The sequence below is a fragment of the Siphateles boraxobius genome, unplaced genomic scaffold (genome assembly GCF_051911475.1).
Source record: "Siphateles boraxobius isolate OS27281-9 unplaced genomic scaffold, OSU_SipBor_1 68, whole genome shotgun sequence".
In the NCBI taxonomy this organism is placed as follows: Eukaryota; Metazoa; Chordata; class Actinopteri; order Cypriniformes; family Leuciscidae; genus Siphateles; species Siphateles boraxobius.
The window spans coordinates 3,484,160-3,505,144 of record NW_027509195.1 but is presented as its reverse complement, the minus strand read 5'-3'; the positions used below and the strand labels follow the sequence as shown (position 1 = coordinate 3,505,144).

Below are 20,985 nucleotides of genomic sequence, written 5' to 3'. Positions count from 1 at the left end.
TGATTTCTTCAGGTCTTAAAAAGGTCTTAAAAAGCCTTAAATTTGACTTTAAAAAGTGTGCAGGAACCCTGATCAAAAGAAAATGTCCAGTAGGCTCCCTTCTTAGAAAAGTTCAGTTTGAAAGCAGTAAACTGCTCAAAGCTTTTATAGAAGCCTACAGCTTAATGGAGGCTACTAGTTTTTTTTTTAGTAAAGTTGTCCTCTGCTGAACACTGGGCTCTCCTTACAGATGAAAACAAAGCAGATGGGGCGCGCCGGGATCGGGGCCCCTCTCGGGGTCGTGGTGGGGCCTCGGGCTCTGGAGCAGGCCGGGGCCGTGGAGACGCAGCCAGCCGAGACCGAAGGAAGGAGACAGACAGGTTAGCTGCTCTCTGGCACCCCTTCTGCCCAAAAGTGCAGAGCTTTTTCTTCCTTTTGGAAGGACATTTTGGTCATTTGCTATCATGAGATTTTTCTCCTTGGATTTTATAATAGTTTTGATCATATAAGGGTGGTGGTTGGACAAATCTGTCTCTGTGCTAGTTTGGCCTGTAGAGCACTGTGGCCATTCGCATCTTTCCAGTCTCAACAACAAAAAAAGTGCTAATTTACAAAAAAATTTAATGGATTGAATGATAATTCAGTGATTCACTCATAAAGTCAGTCACTTGTGATGAAGAAAGAGCCACTGAAAAATGCCCATGGCTAAAACACAGACTGGCAGTCTGTGAACAAGACAAGCATAGTGCTACAAAGGAGTGAAAAGTCAGTGGGCTGTTTGACCAAACAACAGTTTAAACATGTTTGAATTCTTTACTTGTGCAAGTATTTGCAAATATCTCTGGACAAGATGCATTTGGCCTCAGGAACAAGAAAAATAGCGTAAGGCTCCAGAGCAGGGGCATTTCAACAACAATCAGAAGGCTTTTTTACAACTTGGATTTTACAGTATTGATTGTAATATTGAATTTTTTGTTCCTCTGGGATGTGCGTCCCTGCTCTGGAGTGCTTTTCTGAATGAGTGTAGAAGTACTTGTGAGACTCTGTCTCAGTGTGTTGTGCGTTGCTTGTAGAAAGGAAGCAAGAAGAGAGCGAGATCTCAGACCAGCACCAGACCCAAAGAAATTTGAGGAGACTCCCAGGCCTGTGAGTGACAGAGCTAATGCTCTCTCTGGGTGTGATCCCATGTTCCCTGCTCCCTGTGCTTTTACTTCTGGCTTTCATTGTTCAACAACCCTTTAATGAATATTTTCTATAGTGCCTTTTTTTAGATGCTCCATTCTCTGTAATGGAAATTACTACGTTGGTCTCAGACTGTAATTGTGAGCTTCTTTTTGGAAGAAATGTGACTTGACAAATGTAAATATTTATTTGAGTCTAGACACATAATTCTGATGCAAGCATTGAATTATAGCTGTTTAATTGAGAATACTGACAGAAACCTCTACAATACATGCTTATATGTGAAAACATTACATTTGACACCCTTTTCCAAGCTGTTTGTCCACTGGCACATGAACCGGCCTGACCTCTAGCCTTTCCTATCTCATACAGATGGGAAAATTATAGATCAGTCTTAAAGATTCAAATGTTTCCCATGCTTAATAAGGCTGCTCGATATATAGAAATAAATTGTGAAATCGCGCAGACTGTGATTTTAATGAATCCGGCAGCACATCCATCCATTTGACGGCAACTCGTCAAAATAAAAGCTTGAGGGTTTAATGTTTAAAAATTAAGAAATTAGGATGTAAATATTTATTAAATACTTGATTTCTTGATTTTACATTACACCAGTTACAATATTAGAACATATTTCTTATTTTAATATATTTAGTAATCATCACAATAAAAATCACAATTATTATTATTTTATACTATATTGGTCAAAAACTCCTACTCAAGATTTTAAAAAAAATATCTTTGTTCACACTGTGGTTACTGAAAGAGGTTTGTGTTAGTTTTTGTAAAGCATAAACACTAGTGTACACATAAAAATAATAAAAAATACATTCCTATGAAAGCTGTAAAATTATGGTTTGCACTCAGACAAAAATGTATTTAGTAGTAAAAAATATATTTTAGCTTTTTTAATTATTTTTATTTACTCCCCAGTAAATAAAATCACCCCATTCATTTTAGAATGATTAATTTTTACCAAAATATAGCTGTTCAAGTCATCTTTTGAACATTCCTGTATTTTTTTCTGCATCTCGCGATATATATTGCAGAAAACGACAATGTCAGTTTTTTCCAATATCGTGCAGCTCTAATGCTTAATTTGAAGTGTGTGTGTGTGTGTGTGTGTGTGTGTGTGTGTGTGTGTGTGTGTGTGTGTGTGTGTGTGTGTGTGTGTGTGTGTGTGTGTGTGTGTGTGTGTGTGTGTGTGTGTGTGTGTGTGTGTGTGTGTGTGTGTGTGTGTGTGTGTGTGTGTGTGTGTGTGTGTGTGTGTGTGCGTCTTATAATGGAATGAAGCCTGCAATTGTCTCAGCTATTGTTGGGATTTTCCTGTGGTCTTTTCTTGCATCACTTGCAGCAGCTTCTGAATAAAGCAAAATACTTGTGTAATTGAGATCCACTCAGGTCTGTTTTCACATTGGGGCCCATCTGGATTTTCACCACGACAGACCTTTTTTCAAATAAACACATGGAGTTTGAACTCCATTTCGAAGGGTCTTTCACGGCAAGTGAAATGAACCAACTTAATGGACCAGATGGAGCAGACCTTAAAAATAAACCAGGTGTTGAAGAGCCATTATTTCGGTAGTCCTGGGTTTATCCTGTATAACCTGGAATTAACAGCATTAGAAGTGGCCTATTTGGCCTAGTATAGCTCAAAGATGTTCAGCTATATACAGAGCAGAATTAATATTTTTATTATATTTTTAAAAAATGTAAGTTTCTATTTAAGGTGCGTCTTTGTGCCTCCCGGAGTTTGTTGTCCAAAAAAAAAAATTCTCTGTATTTCCCTCCCTGTTTTATCCATAAAAAATCTTTGAGACAACAAGTGACAAAAAATTGCATAGCCTCGTAATTGTGTTTTTCACCTATAAATCAACAGATAAAGTAATACATTCATGTTGTAAACCTTAATATATCATGTTTGCTTATCCTCGTTATTTTTAACTTATGAAAACGTCTGTCATGCTGATTGATTATGCAGACTGATATTTATCATATTATTTGTAATTACTCATATTTTTTATCGTAATCATAAGTACAGTGCCTAGCATAAGTGAACACACCCATGCTAAAGCCCCACATCATCACATTCCCTTCACCATACCTAGAGATTGGCATGGGGCACTTTCCATAAGATCATCTCTCAATGCAAATCATACCAGCTATTAGCCTAACTGAAATAACACCATGCCAATCTCTAGGTATGGTGAAAGGAATTTGGTGATGTGGTGCTATTTTAAGTTATTATATTAAGTTATTTTAAGTCATTTTTTAAGTTAAGGCATTAAGATCAATTTCCAAAAGATGTTTTTTTTATTCCTCTTTTTAGTCAACTTTAGCATGGCTGTGTTCACTTATGCTGTCCACTGTATACTGGTTTGTAGCGCCAAATAGTTTTACTGTTTACTGCACTTTGTTATTCATTTAGTTATTCACCTATAGTGGCTAATGAAGCAGAAGTTTTGCACATTCACAGAAAATAGCTTGCATTCACAGAAAAAATTATGGTGGATAGTGGCATCTGGTGGGGAGGTTGCTAATTGTTAGATAGCAATCAATTTTTTTCTGATATGTTGCCTCAAGCTTTTTTTTAACTGAGAAAACAAAACGTACAAATCAACCAAAGAAAAGAGGGGGGAAAGGAACTAAAGAAATTTGATTTAAAAATGTCTTTTAAAATAGACTCAACCGGTGTGTTCACACTTGTAGTTCAGTTCTCGTGTTTCTTTTGGTCTGGAACAAAAAAGAAAATGATACATTCAGTCTTGGTTTGCTTAGCATTTACACTGTCATTTTTAAGACGGAACCTAAAGATACAAAACGAAAACAAAAAACGGATTTTATGGCATATAATTTGCAACAGAACTTTCCAAACATCCAAAACCATTGAATGTGCATTGTGCATGATGGTATATTTACCAGTTGATAACTCTGGTAAAGGAGTCAAAACAGCAGCAGGAATTCCTCTGTAACACACACAAATTAAAGGGTTAACTTAGTTCACCCAAAAATGAAAATTCTGTCAGTAATTACTCGCCTTCATGTTGTTCCAACCCCGTAAGACTTTCGTTCATCTTCGGAACACAAATTAAGATATTTTTGATGAAATTTGAGAGCTGGCTCACTCCTGCATAGGCTGCTAGGTAATTGCATCTGAAAAGTTAGTAAAGACATTGTTAAAATAGTCCAAGTGACTACAGTGGCTCAACCTTAAGTTTATCCATTGACGAGAATTCATGAGAGTGCCACAATGCATGCGCGAGAACTGAGAAGATGACCCTCGCGATCATTTGATGGGAAAGTGTGAAAGGTAAGCCATTCATTTTGTGGCATTGGTAAGGCACTTTTACGTTTTCTCGTTGGTTCTCTTTCATCATCTCGTGTTCGAGATCCACCTATGGGAAGGGCATCCGCACCTGACCCCTGCAGAAGCATCCAGTTGCACCAAGTCTGGCCTGACAGACAGAAGCGCAGGAGCATGACAGACAGACAGTGCCCGGTAAGGGACCCGCCCCTTACCAAGTGTATAAAACACTAGCACGCGCTATCTTACCACAGTTGTTATTCGCTTCTCGCGACCTCTTTGCTTCGCAGCTCTACGGTTTTTCGCTGACTTCACCACAGTCAACAGGAGGAAGTATCTATTCCGATCAGCCTCCGCCAGGCGTGATTGTCAGACGGTTGCGTTTAGTTTGATTTTATTCTGGTTGCAAGCCACCCACGCTCGCTACCTGGATTTGCTCAGGCTGCCTGTCTGTTTCTTAGCTTTCACCTATGGATCACAAGCTCTCCGGTCCCGCTAACCCATCGGACGCGCAGTCGCGTGCATGCCCTGCCGCCTGCGGTTCACTCATTGCCACCATTGCCTCGCCCTGCCGAGGAAGCTTCTTCGACGTAGACTCAAGGTTGCGTCCACCCAAAGCACGGACGAACAGTACGACTCGTACGCTGGAGTAGGTGAAAGCGTTGCAGCTCCGGGAACTTCCCTGAGCATGCCTGCTCTCAGTTGGGCTGACCTGCTAGATCTTAAGCACGGCTTGGCGGGTCTGGAGGTTAAGGATTTGGCAGCGTGTGGTATGGGCAACCCTCCCACCATCGAGCCCTCGATTGCCAGATAGCTTAACCCCTCCCCAGGCCCCTACTGGCCCCTCCTAAGCCAGTTCTCCCTAATAAGATGGACCGCTTCTCAGCATCTGTCTTCCAGGCCTCGTACAAGGCCTTTGCTCTCGCGGTACGGGCTCTTAATGTTTCCTCTCTCCTCTCATGGCTACCAGGCTGAGATGTTGGAGGATATGAGTTCAAATTTGGAGAAGGGAGTGTCATCGCCGACACTTTGGAAGGAGATTGTTACCGTGAACAACCTGGTCCTTCGCAACGCCCGCAAGGCCGTCCAAGCTGGCGGACGTTCTATGGCCCTATCTGTTGTGGGGGAATGTGCCCTCTGGCTCAATCTCTCTGGTCTGCCCGACAGCGAGAAAAGACGTATAGCAGGAGCCCCAGTGGAACCAGGCCAATCTCTGTTTGGCCCTGCTGTTGCCCTTATGCAACAACGGTGCAATGTTAAGAAAAAGGAGGATGAGGTGTTTAAACTGTGCCTGCCTAGAAAGGCCACTCCACATCTGCACCCCTCACGGCCCCCTCAGGCCCCGGCTACAGGACGGCCGTAACATAACACAGCCAGACCCAAGGCTCGCAGCTGGCCACCCAACCAGCAGCCTAGCCAGCAGCCCAACCATCCTCCTAAGCCCTGGGGTAAGACGTCTTTCGCTGCAGCGAAAAAGCTCACCCACTCTACCCCGTCAGACAGGAAGAGGAAGAGGCCTACCTGATGTTCAGCACCAGGGGCTTCTCGGTCCAGGTTTTCGGGCAACCAGCCCATTGGACACAAGTTTCAGTTTTTCCCCCCCTTTACCTAAGTGTGGGTGCCCAACCTCAGTTCAATATGGACATGGCACAAGTTCAGGTGTGGTCCATAAAAAATTTCCCCTCCCAGCTTCCAGTTTCAGAACTGGGGGGAAATTCACTGTCAAAGAGTGCCCCACCACTGTTGAAAAGTGCTCAACCACAGTCTCTTCACAGTTTGCACAAACCACCTCACACACATTCAATAAAGGTTCAAATCCCTGTGTGTGTTTCAAAAATAAAAACAACAAAAACCACAAAAACATCAAACACTGATAGCGAAAGCTCTGCTAAGTGCTGTTGTTTTTCAGAAATCCTACTTTTCGCCATTGTATCGCAAATGAACAATCCGGTTATATTGCCAGCCCTAGGCAACTTGCCGGTGAGTGTGGGCTCTCTCACGTCACACGTGACAGCCTGGCAGTCTGTGTCGGCTCCAGAATGGGTGATTCGCACCATAATGAAGGGCTACAGACTTCAGTTTGCCAGAAAACCTACACGTTTCAGTGGAGTTATCTTTTCTCACACGGAAGAGAGCTCCGCTCACATTTTGAAAGACGAGATCTCTTCTCTTCTCGAGAAGGGGGCGGTGCGAGCAGTGCCTCCGCATCAATGTCATCAGGGTTTTTACTCCCATTATTTCCTGATTCCAAAGAAGGACGGTTCACTTCGTCCTATTCTGGATTATTCTCAGATTGTTGAACAATCATTTAAGGAAATACAATTTCAGAATGTTAACCCACAACGTTCTCTCTCGTGAAGTAAAACCGAACGATTGGTTCACATCGATCGATCTGAAAGATGCTTTTTTCCACATAAGTATTTATTCTCCACACAGGAAGTGTCTTCGCACTTAGTCCAAGTGTGTTCTGTTTGTGTGCGGAAGCGGGGTTAGCCCCGCTGAGAATAGCGGGGCTCAAAATCCTGACTTACATAGACGATTGGCTGAATATACCCGATTCGAGAGATCAACATGCAAAACACTGCCCGTGTGCTCGCTCACATCACAGCACTCGGCTTCAGAGTGAATGTGAACAAGAGCAATTTCACTCCCGCGCAGAGAGTTATTTTTCTGGGTCTGCTGCTGAATTCGGTTACAATGCGAGTGCGTCTCTAACAAGAACGTGTTCTCTCCTTAATGAATTGCCTCTCACAATTCAGAGAAGGAACGAGAATACATTATCGTGCATGTCTCAGGCTACAGGGTCTTATGGCTGCGGCTATACATGTCCTGCCTTTGGGCCTTCTGAGAATGAAGTGGGTTTTATCTCTTCCTCTCAGCCCTTTAAGCTATCGCCGCCGCTCTGTCACAGTGACGCGCTTGTGCACAGTAGCGCTGCGCCACTGGAGGAACGCAGAGTTTTACGTGCATGGGACCCCTCTCGGGGCGATTATGCTGCGGAAAGTAGTAACAACAGACGCATCCTTAACAGGATGAGGTGCCACGCAAGAGAGCAGAACAGTGAATGGTGTGTGGCCAAGCACAATTCACTCAGCCCATATAAATTATTTAGACCTCCTCACTGCGTGGAAGGCTCTGAATCACTTTCTGCCCCTCTTGCAGGGGCATCATGTGCTGGTGCGCTGCGACAACACGACAGCTGTAGCATATATCAACCGCCAGGGGGGGATGCGCTCCTCCAAGCTGCACGCTTTTGCTTTCAGGCTGTTAGTATGGAGCAGGCGGCACTTCCTATCGTTACGGGCAACTCATGTCCTGGGCATACTGAAGAGGGCCGCAGACCTCTTGTCAAGGGCAAACCCTCTCTACAGGGACTGGCGCCTCCATCCTCAGATAGTTGGGTCTACTGTGTAGGAGGTTCAGCCAGGCAACCGTAGATGTCTTCGTCTCGCTCGAAAACGCCCACTGTTCTATGTTCTTCTCGCTACGGGATGAGGACGCACTGGCCCATCCATGGCCCAACGTGCTGCTCTACGCATTTCCTCCCCTTTGCCTCATAACGCCGTCTCTGGCCAGGGTGAGGGAATGGAGCTTGACCAAGTTTTTGATAGCTCTCAGGTGGCCCAGGGCACCGTGGCTCTCAGAGATTATCCCTCTGCTGTATCCCCAGCCGTGGCCCCTCCCACTCCGCACAGACCTTTTGTCCCAAGCGAATGGGGAAATTTACCACCCGCACCCAGACAGGGTGGCCCTCTGGGCCTGGCCCGTGAGAGGGCCAACTTAAACACATTGGGGCTCCCCCCACATGTTGTGGCCACCATTCAGTGTGCCAGAGCCTCTTCGACACGGCCCCCTTACGACTTTAAGTGGCGTGTGTTCGAAGGGTGGTGTGAAGGGCGACGGTTAACATCATATCAGTGCTCAATCACTGACATTTTATGCTTTTTGCAGGACCTTATGGATAAGGGAAGATTCTTGTTGCTAATGTGTCTTCCTCACTTTGTTTGGTGGGTTCCTTGTGACGTATCATGCACCGCCTTTCTAGGTGGCCGTCCTCTGGCTTTCAGGGCCTCATTGTAGTGTATTGGGCAATCGGGGAGCTGTCCATATCTCCCATAGGTGGATCTCGAACACGAGATGATGAAAGGGAACAATAGGTTACTGATCATAACCCCGGTTCACTGAAACATCGAGTGGACAGATCAACCAAGCTTGCCCCGCTTGCTTCACAAGAAGCAAATATGCTCACTGAGGTAAAAGAGCGCGTGCTAGTGTTTTATACACTTGGTAAGGGTCGGGTCCCTTACCGGGCATTGGACACGCGCTTCTGTCTGTCAGGCCAGACTTGGTGGAATTGGATGCTTCTGCAGAGGTCAGGTGCGGATACCCTTCCCATAGGTGGATCTCTCCACGCGATGTTTCAGAGAACCGGGGTTACGATCAGTAACCTATTGTTCCTCACGATTCGGACATCCAGGAAATGCACACTTTAGAACCATTTTAAACACTACATCGAGACCAGTTTCTCAGTTCTGATCTTCTTAATTTGTGTTCCGAAGATGAAGGAAAGTCTGTTATGGGCAGCCATCTCTTATGACATGAACCAGGCATTCTTCAGCATTCTGTAATTTTTTGGGGTCGCATCACACCCTGCTATTGGTTCGTTTAAATCTCTTTGGTCCAGAGTTCGTTTGGAAGTGGACCGAGACCAATCTTTTCAGCGGTTTCGAATGGGCCTCGGTTCGCTTGTTTGGTGCACGCCAGGGTTCAGATAGCAGCGTTCACACTTATTCAAATGAACCGCACTAACATTGAAATCGCACCAGAGTTCATTTCCATAGAACCAATCCTGCCAAATGAGAACACACCTTAAAAGACACTACAGCCCTCTTTAAAGTCCCTGTAAAGTCAAAATGAAGTATGTGTTCTGAGTTGGTCATATCACAGAAAAATGTGTTATTAGACACCCAGCCAAATTTGAATGATAAAAAAGCCGGCAAGTACATAAAATAAGCTATCAAAATCTTGAAAAAATGAACAGTAGTCTCTCCTTTCAAACGCTGGGGGCGTGTCCGCTGGCTGCGCTGAAACCACGCCCACTCGTGGTAAAGCTGCCGTCGCCACAATCAACTGTCACCCGCTACAGCCGGAATGGATGCTCCTAGCAGCTTATTAGGTTAATTATAAAATAAGCGCACAAGGCATCTTACACTCATTGGTGGGCACGCATTGCCGATGATGTCACCAGTTGTTGGCGCGACAGGATGAAGGCCGAGGCGGGAGATAGTCGTTCGGCCCCATTCACCAGTAACACAACAGCGGATTATCAGTGAATCCCAGTTGTCTCAGACGAAAGTTTATAAAACTATCCCGTGTAAAATGATCACTACAGAGGCGGGTTTTGGTGGTGATCCTCAGCTCTCCATCAAGGTGGCTCTTCACAAAATGAATCCATCTCTTCTTGATGTGATCGTTTTTAGGAAATTTAAATAAGGACACCGATCTGTTTTGTACGTGATCGCATCCAGGTAGTACGCATTTCCGTGACGAAGACATAGCTAACTAGCAAACTGTAAGCTGTAGTAACTAATAATACTGACAGTAACTCGCGATTGAGCGGTAAACTGATGCGAATGTGCTCTATTTATATTGTTAGGGGAGCGGCCAGCCCCAGGGGCTCCAGTGCGTCATCAGGTAGGCGCAGGGCCAGGAGCTCAGGGGCTCCTGTGCGTCATCGAGTACCCTTTTAGCCCAGACCAAAAAATCCGTAAAATATCAATGGTGAAAAACTGTTTAACGGTCTAACTCCACAATTCAGTACTTCACAGTTCACAGTCTTTGTAATGTGTTTTAGCAATACATTTCTAACATTTATAATGTGTTTAGATTTTTTTTTTAAATTGCCTTTACAGGGACTTTAAGAAAATTCACATTGTTAAAAAAATGTGTATTATTTCTTTCATTACACCGATCATAGGTACAAACCATCACTTACATAGTCTTTATTTCTAAAAGCTTGGTATCTTACACCACTATCCTGTGTCTGAGCAGGCAAAACAAACATTTCTATGAAAATCACCTGATTTAGAGACCGTGAAGCACATATGAACCTCAAATAACAGCCATGTTTTAGTTACGTCTCACTATCCCCTTTTTGTTTTAACAGGAATTCTGCTCAGCCAGTAAATACACAGTCTTGCTGATGGACGGCGAGCAGGGAGACGAGGAGCGCGGTGGAGATTAAGAGGTGGACTGACTACACGGACGACAGTCCAAATTGAATTACAAATTAAACCTACAGCTTTTGTTTCATGCAGCACTGAAGGACCCACATGAGCCCTTTTAGAGCAAAAACCCATTTTAGAGCAACCATTCCTCTTCAGGACTGAACTGAAAACCTAGTGGGAAATTACAGGACTATATTTAAAATAAAAGAGGAAGGATGAATGCTTATAACTAATACATTTTTTGGGGGATTAAAATACAAAATAAAATGGATCCTGCTCTTGCATACATCATAAGTTGAGTGCATTTCGCGTTTGCTTGATTGCAAGTTAAGTGGCGGGAAAGTGTAGAATCAGGGAAAAGTGCCACAAGATGAATGTTCTCCCTGACTTTTAGGGCTTCCTGAGCTTTCCGAAAGAAAGCTTACTGCAGCTGCTTTACTGAGATCTCTGGTCAAGTGAAGGGGTCCATGACCTGCATTGTTCAAATCTCTCAAACCTTGTTTTTATGTTTTTAACTTGTGTTGGCCGTCAGTTCTGGTGATTTTTATTCAAGGATAATAGCCGCTGAATAATGGCCTGCAACCGATCAGAACCTGATAGTTTCGGTTTGATATTTCTCTGCGCTGCTTTAGGCAGGAGTCTCCCATTTTTCTCACTTATCCTTTGGACTTTTTTAAGCCACTCCTTTGGACTGATGTGCAATAGGAATTAAAGTATTCCTCCTAATCTCAATGTTTCAACAACAGAGACTGCTGCAGCTTTGGGTTGAGCATATATCTAAAGGTAGTGACATGAATTGCTCATTGATTTAAACTGTGTACCATCTTGAAAACAATAAAAGACTGCATTGAGTCAGTTTGGAGGACATTGTGAATTATGTTGCTTCCCAGAAAAAGTTAATTTCTTCAGTATTATTTTCACCATTTGAAGAAATACCACAGAAAGCACATTTGCTTTCTGAGCTGATGTCATGTTTATAAATAAAATCAGTGTCACTTGGGTCCGAAATTAACTTTTTGCCAAACCTGCTAACATTGTGAAGAAATGGTAATTTTGTATAATATGTATAATACAGCTTATAATTTTCAACAATTAACAATAAAGGACAGTTTTGCTAGATAGTGCATTTAACATATTATATATATATATATGTATATATATATATATGTATATATATATATGTATATATATATATATATATATATATATATATATATATATATATATATACACTAACCTAAAGGATTATTAGGAACACCTGTTCAATTTCTCATTAATGCAATTATCTAATCAACCAATCACATGGCAGTTGCTTCAATGCATTTAGGGGTGTGTTCGTTACAACCGAGGTATGCAGCAAAGCATTTGTGAAGCCACAACACCCACAACCTTGAGGCGGATGGGCTACAACAGCGGAAGACCCCACCGGGTACCACTCATCTCCACTACATATAGGAAAAAGAGGCTACAATTTGCAAGAGCTCACCAAAATTGGACAGTTGAAGACTGGAAAAATGTTGTCTGGTGAGTCTCGATTTCTGTTGAGACATTCAGATGTTAGAGTCAGAATTTGGCGTAAACCGAATGAGAACATGGATCCATCATGCCTTGCTACCACTGTGCAGGCTGCTGGTGGTGTAATGGTGTGGGGGAATTTTTGTTGGCACACTTTAGGCCCCTTAGTGCCAATTTGGCATTGTTTAAATACCATGGCCTACCTGAGCATTGTTTATGACCATGTCCATCCCTTTATGGACACCATGTACCCATCCTCTGATGGCTACTTCCAGCAGAATAATGCACCATGTCACAAAATTCGAATCATTTCAAATTGGTTTCTTGAACATGACAATGAGTTCACTGTACTAAAATGGCCCCCACAGTCACCAGATCTCAACCCAATAGAGCACCTTTGGGATGTGGTGGAACGGGAGCTTCGTGCCCTGGATGTGCATCCCACAAATCTCCATCAATTGCAAGATGCTATGCCACGTTTAATTAAGGCAGTTCTGAAGGCGAAAGGGGTCAAACACAGTATTGGTATGGTGTTCCTAATAATCCTTTAGGTGAGTGTATATATATATATATATAATAAGGTTAATATTGTGAAATGTTATTACATTTAAAAAAAACTTATTTTTTACTTTTTTAAAATTGAATATATTTCTGTGAATTTCAGCCTCATTCCAGTCTTCAGTGTTGCATGATCCTTTATTCAGCATACTATAAAGTAATATTTACTACATCATACTGGATGGATGGATGGGCAGATAGTAAGATAAGTAAGTTGGTGATGATAGATAGATAGATAGATAGATAGATAGATAGATAGATAGATAGATAGATACTGCGTTAAGTCATGTGAAGAATATCAAAGCTAAGTGTATTTGTACTCATTTGACACTTAGGGAGTATTCATTTTTGTCCCTAATGCAGGCTCCGTCTTAACTCCAAAGCTCTGTTTCTCCTAGACCATTGGCATACTTTGAGGTCAAAGGTCACCAGTCATTCAGTCTGACTTTGGCTGGCCATTGTTCAAAGGACCCAGAGCCTTGATACTGCTAGGAATGATGTCTGCAACACCACCAGCACTTAGTATTTGTGTATATATCCTATACAAGCTTGGGGACTGGAGGTTCCTGACAATTATCATTTCCCATGAAAATTCCAGTGGAACGAAGTGTCATTAATCCCAGGATGTTATTAAAGTGGGAATGCTTTATCGAACAGGATTTTAATAAATAGTTCACCCTGAAGCGTAACTAAGTACTCAATTCAAAATATGTTGACAGGCTGGCGCAGGTTTATTCTGGTTAATTTAAGTTAAATTAGAAACTGAAGGGAGTTATACAGGAAGTAAGTTTTACTGACACACTGTTTTTGCACAGATTGTGTCTCTGAACCATTTGACGTCACGTATCAAAACATGATAAATACTTCTCTGCTCATGCTGTGCGTCCCTTTAACACCCCCTTCATCCTGTGACCTTCTGCTGGACGGAGGCCAAAGAATGTGCCCTACACCCCGGCCTTTCAGGCCTCATTAACTGAGCCCAGGCCCCAAAGGGTCGTCTCTGTTCTTAGTACAGCAAGCCTGACAGGAAGCAGACCGGGCCGTGGGATGCAGACGAGAGAACAGGAACTCAATGTACTCAGAACATCTGCATGTGGTGTGTCATGACATTTTCTCAGCATCTTTCGGTTTCTGCCTTTCGTATCAATCTATTCTGATCTGAGGAGTTCTCCTGTGGTGAACAGCAGCCTGGTCCTCATTCAGTAGCTGTTTATTGGGCAAGATTGAAGACAAAGTGAAATCAAAGATTTAGTCATACCCTAAGGGTTAGAGAGTCCAACTGATAACCCGAAGGTTTGCAGGTTCGATTCTTAATACCAGCAGGAAATAACTGAGGTGACTGAGCAAGGCATCTAACCCTCAATCGCAGTATAATGGCTGCCCGCTGCTCCAGGTGTGTATGTTCACTACTCCTAATGTGTGTGCACTAACTTGAATGGGTTAAATGCTTGGCTTTCACATGTCACTTGTTGGGGATTTTTCAGTGAATATTATTCAAATGAAAAAAAAAAAAGCTTTTCCCCATTTTGAATTGGAAAATGGGTTCCAATTCTTGTTTTATGTTGACTTTAATCCAAAAAAAAACAGGGATTAACTTTTACATGAGCAGTTTTTATACTTCTCTAATGTTGGACTCTTCATACTTCTGATTCTGGACATGTGCAGATAGACCGGATGTTTATAGTAGCATCCCAACATCCGCCTCACTGCGCATTTCTTTTAAGCCACTATTAATAGCTTAATGCTGCACATCCTCCTTTTGTACCCTTGAGTTTGAGCACAACACATCTTTTTGTGTTCTGCTTTAGTGAGAGGGTATTGATGACTATTTTTCCTTTTCTTCTCGGCACTCAAGTCAGATTTCCACCTATTTTAGTTGCAGTTTGCAGCCAAGTTCCCTCAAATCACAAGAACGTATCTCCTTCATTTAACTTATTAAAGTTGCTGAAAGTTAAGCAAAATCAAAGATTGTTTGTTCATTTTAGAAGTAGCCTAGCTTGCATTTACGCCCAGATCTCTTAGTGTACTGGAAGTGCTGGAGGGAGCATTATTGCATTTAGTATAGTGACCGAAGCTGCAAGTTTTTAGCCTGATTGCTCTTGTCCTTTAACAGATTCCTTGGTGAAGTTGGTCACCATACATATGGAAGCTGTTTTTGTGGCCCTAAATTGGCAACAGGGCATAGCTTTCTACAGAAACCAACAAACTACAAGCACTTCTGTAGCCGAGATATATCTTTAAAATATTGTCTTTGGCAGAGCTACTCTTAGCATAGTAAACACATTGTTGAGGTAACGTAAAATATCTACTTGTGTTGCATTTGAGACTGTGTTATTGTTATGTGGTTAAATGAGAAAAGTGAGATTTGCTTTATTTGTCATTGGCATGTGATGCAACAATTCTTAGAACTTGGGAAGATTTCCCAGTCTCCCCTGTTTATGAAAAAGTGACTAAATTATGGTCCTTGAGATCTTGCAGCCACCCTGGTTTGGGCACAATTGGTTTCATTCTCAGTCAGCATGCTCAAGAGTGTCAAAATCTAAAAATAAAGAACCAAACCAAGCCCTGGAAGATTGCAGGACAGTATGTGAAAACTGACCGCTTGTTTAGGAGGAGACTGAAATACGTTGCGGTAAACTTGGAAATTTTCTTGTAAACTCTGAGGGTGTTGAGGTCATGGCTTTGTATAAACAATAGGTGGCCTTTTCGGAGTCTCTCACACGCCCTCTGTAGGTGGGTCATGTTGTGAGATCATCCACTTCTAGTTTGATCTGTTCAGGCATTACAAAACATGTTGAGGGCCAAATGACTGCTTTAAAAAGGAAAGGAACCATTGCAAGCACTTTGGAGTTTTACATTCTGTGAAGTGTTCGGGCAAGATTGTGGGCCACTGTCCTGCTGAGTTTAAAACACTTGAACCAGCTAATCAAGTTCTTCAGAATCGTCAGGCAAGTGTGTTGGGGTTAGAGCGAAACTATGTTGAACTCTGGCCCTCCAAGAGCAGGATTGGACACCCCTGGCTTGATTAGTGAGCCAACACATAAGCATTGGAAGATTCTAGTAATCCTAAAGACCGTAATTAGCAGGTTCAGCTGTATTAAATTAGGGTTGGAGATGTACCCTGCACTATAGTGGCACTTCGTGAGTAAGTTATAGTGAACATCTTTCAGAAGATTAATCCTCTGACTTTGGTTTGTGTTGTTTTCCTCCTTGTGTGGCACTGCAAGCCTGTTGGCCAGATGCAGGTGCACCACAGAGCCCAAAAGTGAAAGACTTAAGAAATTAAAATAAACTGGAAGACAGTTAAAGGAGCTGCAATAAACAGTCTGATAAGAATTACAGTAAATTGGTCTTCCAAAAGTGACTTTCCACCATCTAACCTTTCCTTCTGACAGGTAAAAGTCTAAGGGACTGTTTACACAACACTGTTTTTAACTAAAAACGTTAAAAAAAAAACGTATACATTTTATAGAACTGCGTTTTGGGTGCCTGAAAACGCAAACTTTTGAAAATGGGTTTCAAAGTACACGTTTTTGAAAATGTTCTCCGTGTAAACAACAAGAAAACGAATTTCTTAAGACGTTGACGTCATGCACATGTGTATTACGTGTTCAATCTATAGTGTTTCATCACCATTTAATGGCCTGGCAGCAGAATACAGTGAATGGGGATCTGTGGCGAGCAGGACGAGGCCGAGGGCCGTGGGAGAATGGCGCGAGGCCGGTGGCGTGATTACTGATGAGCAGCACCTTTCCGACACACCGGTCTCATATCTCTCACAGAGGAGCGGAAGCATAAAAGGAGGAGCGGCGACGGTGAAGGACGAGAGAGGCGAGGCCTGGATTTTATTTGATGTTTTTTTGTTTCGGTTTTATGTGGCAGTAGTCGTTTGTGAGGGACTGCTGCCTTTATTTTCGTTTTGTATTTGTTTATTTATTTATTAAAATCTGTTGATTGTTCGCCGGTTTCCGCCTCCTCCTTCCCATAACATCTAACCTTGCTACAGGATCGTTTTGACAATGGTGTTGTATGTACACGAAAAACTCATCAGTTTTAAGCATATCGTTGTCGTGTAAGTGTACCCTAAATGTAAAACCCAAAATTTTTGTATTCAGTATCTTTAAAAAAATTAGGAAATCAAGATTTTGTACTGTCGTTCTTATCATTATTATTTGTGTATGCTAAGGTAAGCTTCACTATTACTATTGCTGATACTTAGGTTCAGTAAAAATCCATATCTTTAAGTGGAAAGACAGGAATTTGTTCTCACACTGTTTGTGCCTGGACATGATTACTTCAAATTGTGCAGCTTATTAAGGGAAAAATGTGCTATTACTTTTCTAAGCAAAGTCATACAATTTTTATCTGTTGGTAATAAAATGTGGGAAAATACCATAGGCTTACATCGAAGGAGGGATCCAAGCCATATCTAGAGACTAGTCTATAATATCACAGAGACCTTGATTAGGTGGTTCAGGTGTGTTTGATTTGGATTGGTTTACTAAATCACCTAAAACATCATCAAAACTACATAGAAATACCTTAAAACTATTTTCAAGACTTTTAGGTATTGTCCTTTGGGTTTTGCACAGGCAAGGACCACTTATATTCTCGTTGGATAATGTACAAATATTTATAACGTGCATGTTGTCAGCTCTTTAACAAGTGGTACTGTGGACTTTGTTGTTTTGTTTAAGTGTTTCAGTTTTAATTTGTTTACGTCTGCAATTAATTGAAGTATCTTTGCCTGGTGGCCAATCCAGGTCATTTGTTTTTAAAACGTTGTCTCAAGTGTTCACTTAGATTTCCATCTTCCCCTGTCTGTCTATTTATCTTTCCTTTTTTGGAGCATACAGTCTTTGTTTTATCGTTCTATTTTAAGCAGTCTCTTTATCCTTTTCTCATTCGACTCCTTATATTTTCTTCCTTTCCTTTCTTTTGAAGCAATCAGAATAATAAAAAAAGAATTCCAAAGTCCAGACAGAATCCTATCTTAAATCCCTTCCTTTCCATTCAGTTCATAATTAATCTTGTCAGTATAGTGTGTTGTCTCTCTGTCTTCTGTTTCCCCGCTTGAAAAGCCTCCTCACACCATTAGCAGATAGTGAGTTTTGCATTAGCAGTTTAGTGAGCAGAATTATATCTGCCGTGGCCTCTGCCAGAAGGACGTTCCCTGCCAAAAGTGCTTGGCAGTTAATGGCAATGGCTGTTTTTTAGTTGATCGCATTTTGGAGGTTTATCCTACTGCGATCACTTCAGGTGTTTAAAAATGTGTGCCTGCATGCTAGGCTCATCGACTTCATGGGTTGCCAGAGTCTGTGTACCAGACAAACTAATCTCATAAGAAACAGTCCATAGATCATTCAGGTCTCTATTTGCATAAGGTGATGCATTACTTCTAAAAAAAATGTTTGGCTTCGCTTTTTTAATAAATTCAAAAATTCTTGTGTAGCGATGGTTTTGTCTAAGCTTATCTCGATGAAATAAGAATGTGAATTTTAAGGTGAAGTTTGCAATTTTAATCTTTTTATCTGGCCAAGTAAGCAACATTGGAGCGGGAATACCTGTTTGGATGAACAGTGAAGGTTGGGGAGTTCTGAGATGGTCATTAACCACTTCATTAAAGTAAAATTTGGATTATTAAACTGACTTTGCTGGTAAATGTTGTATTGAACCTCTTTGAGTTTCATTGAAGTGTCTTCTTTTGTGTTCTGCAGAATTAAGAAAGTCTTACAGGTTTGGAACAACTTGAGGTGAGTAAATGATGAAAGAACGTTCATGTTTTTTCTTTAGGATGACCTCCTCATTCTGTCAGTTTGAAAATTAATTTGGAACAAGTTTAATCATATCTATTTTTTCAGATGCATGTGATGTTTTTTTTTCTTTTCAGATGGATTTATTAGTTGAATTACTAACTGATTAGTAGGCTGCATATAAACATAGTTTATATGTTATAGTCAGTTACTTGACTGACTTGCTAATGTTTTTTTTTCTAGAATTTTCAATTGATGATATTTCCAGGTAGGTCTCATGGGGACCTGCGATCTCTGAACAACAACATGGAACTCAGGCGAAAACTATTTATGTACCTGAGAAAGTTGTTAAAGGGACTTTGGCATTCAGTAGAGACTTGGCCTATGTGTGCATTCAGACAGAGAGAGAGAGAGAACAGGAAAAGAGAAGGGAGGGAAACAAGAGGGGCTGAGGAGGCACGAGTGGAATTTGCCTTAATAGGGGAACGATTTAATAGTCCCACAGGGCACCCTGTCACCCCCATCCCCCTCCTCTCCATCTCTTATCCTCTTTTGAGAAGAGAAAAAATGTCCTTAGGAAAACTGAAAACATACAACATAAATTGTCTTAGAGAGGCAGAGATAGAGTTTGACTCTCGGAGGCCTTATCAGGGTAAATCGTCTCTGAAGTGGCAATTCAGTTCACACAGGTTCTCAGTTACACAGCCTAAGCCCAGCAGCTACACATCAACGCTGCCAACTCGCATACCAGCTCAGCCCAAAGCCCTGCAGAGCTGTGGCTTCCTTTGCTGGTTGTTGTGGTCTGATATGCCATTTAATTTCCTGGTGAATAGTCGTGGTTTCAGCTGGCCTGCTCTACAAGAATACTGAGGATATATGAAGTCAAGAGAAGCATGAGAAATCCTTTTGAGGTTGGAAGAACTGTAAGAGTTCCATGTTCTGCACTGTGGCTCCTAGAGACAATGTATTTTGTTTCTTTGTTTTCATGTCTAAGCCATACTTTGACCATGAATAACAAAAGGTCACATTTTGATGATGTGGTGCAAACTATAGGAAAAAGAACAATTTCAGGTTATAAAGTGTTTTTTAGTACTTTGATATGCAGTCACTAGGAAGTGTTCAGGGAGGTTGCTTGGACTTTGCTAAGTGATTACTTTGGTGGTATGGTGTTTTTGTGTGGTTACTAGGTAATTTCTAATATGTTCTGTGTGGTCTCTAGTGCATTGCAAGGTGATTGCTGGAGTATTCTGGGTTATTAGGGCATTGCTAAGTGATTACTAGAGTGTTATGGGTGGTTGCTATGGCATTGCTAGAGTATTCTCGGTTAATGGGGATTTGCTAAGTGATTACTTTGGTGGTCTGGTGTTTTTAGGTGGTTGCTAGGGCATCGCTAGGGTATTCTGGGTCATTAGGTAATTTTTAAGTGATTGTTTGGATCTTATGGGTGGTTGCTCTGGTATTGCTAAGTGATTGCTTGGGTGTTCTGGGTGGTTGCTATGTCATGGCTAAGTGATAACTAGAATGCTATGGGTGGTTGCTACTTGGTAGGGCATTGCTTGGGTATTCTGGGTTAATAGGGCATTGTTAAGTGATTACTAGGGTTATGTGTAGTTGTTTGGGCATTGCTAGGGCATTCTGTGTTAATAGGGTGTTGCTAGGCAATTGCTAGTGTGTTCTGGGTGGTTGCTAGGCATTGCTAAGTGATTTTGGGTGGTTACTAATGTGCATAGATATATATACACTAGATGTTGCTTTGGCTACGGCAGTTCATTGGAACGAATGCGTCAATAGAGCCGCCATCATGGAACAGGGGACCCCCTCCTCTTTAATGCATCAGCATCAATGTAGGAAAAGGTCTAACGGAAATAAAATCACCATATAAATCGTCATGAATGCGATTTTCTAGTTTTTTTGGTTCGTTTCAACGGTCAGACATGTATTTATCATTGACATTTTAAAAAATTTACAAAATTTCACATTCTTGAGTAATGTAATACCTTGCTGTCTGGTTTTTAGATTTCGTCCGTGTGAACATCCATACGCAGCACAAAAGTCCAGCATCATCCATGAATTCGAAGTACAGGCAGAGATAACAGCGTTACCTAGCTACTTCCTATGACAAGACCCCTGTTCCAAGATGTCAGAGGTTTTGACGCATGCTTAGAACCTCAAGCCGACATCTAGTGTATATATATATATATGACTAATGTGTAGCTATGTTATTAGTAGGGTGTTCCAAATCTCTGTATTATTCCGATCTCTCAGGTCCCTCCTTTATTGTACGTCTATGGGAGTCTACATCTATTTTTCCCCATTTTATCATCCACCAGAAAAAAATCATAAATTTTATTCTTTAGAAGAGCAATAGCACACCTCTCCTCAACAAACTACATGATTTGAGACATCATTTGCTGTTCTCCTAAAACTAAAAATGAGCTGTTAAGGAATAAAAGTCAACATACGTCTG

General features: G+C 41.7%; 1 protein-coding gene across 2 annotated transcripts in view; it reads left to right on the top strand.

Moving 5' to 3' along the window:
* Positions 1-11,547, top strand: part of eif4ba (eukaryotic translation initiation factor 4Ba) — a 35,083-nt gene extending 23,536 nt beyond the window's left edge. Inside the window, exons 13-15 of one of the 2 annotated variants that reach the window (XM_077214157.1) lie at positions 230-359; positions 1,053-1,125; positions 10,632-11,547. In XM_077214157.1, the coding sequence (XP_077070272.1) occupies positions 230-359; positions 1,053-1,125; positions 10,632-10,709 (281 nt within the window). In that variant the 3' untranslated portion in view covers positions 10,710-11,547. The remainder of the gene's footprint in view (positions 1-229; positions 360-1,052; positions 1,126-10,631) is intronic. The other variant, XM_077214158.1, reaches the window with a different exon arrangement.
* The last annotated feature ends 9,438 nt before the right edge of the window (positions 11,548-20,985 follow it).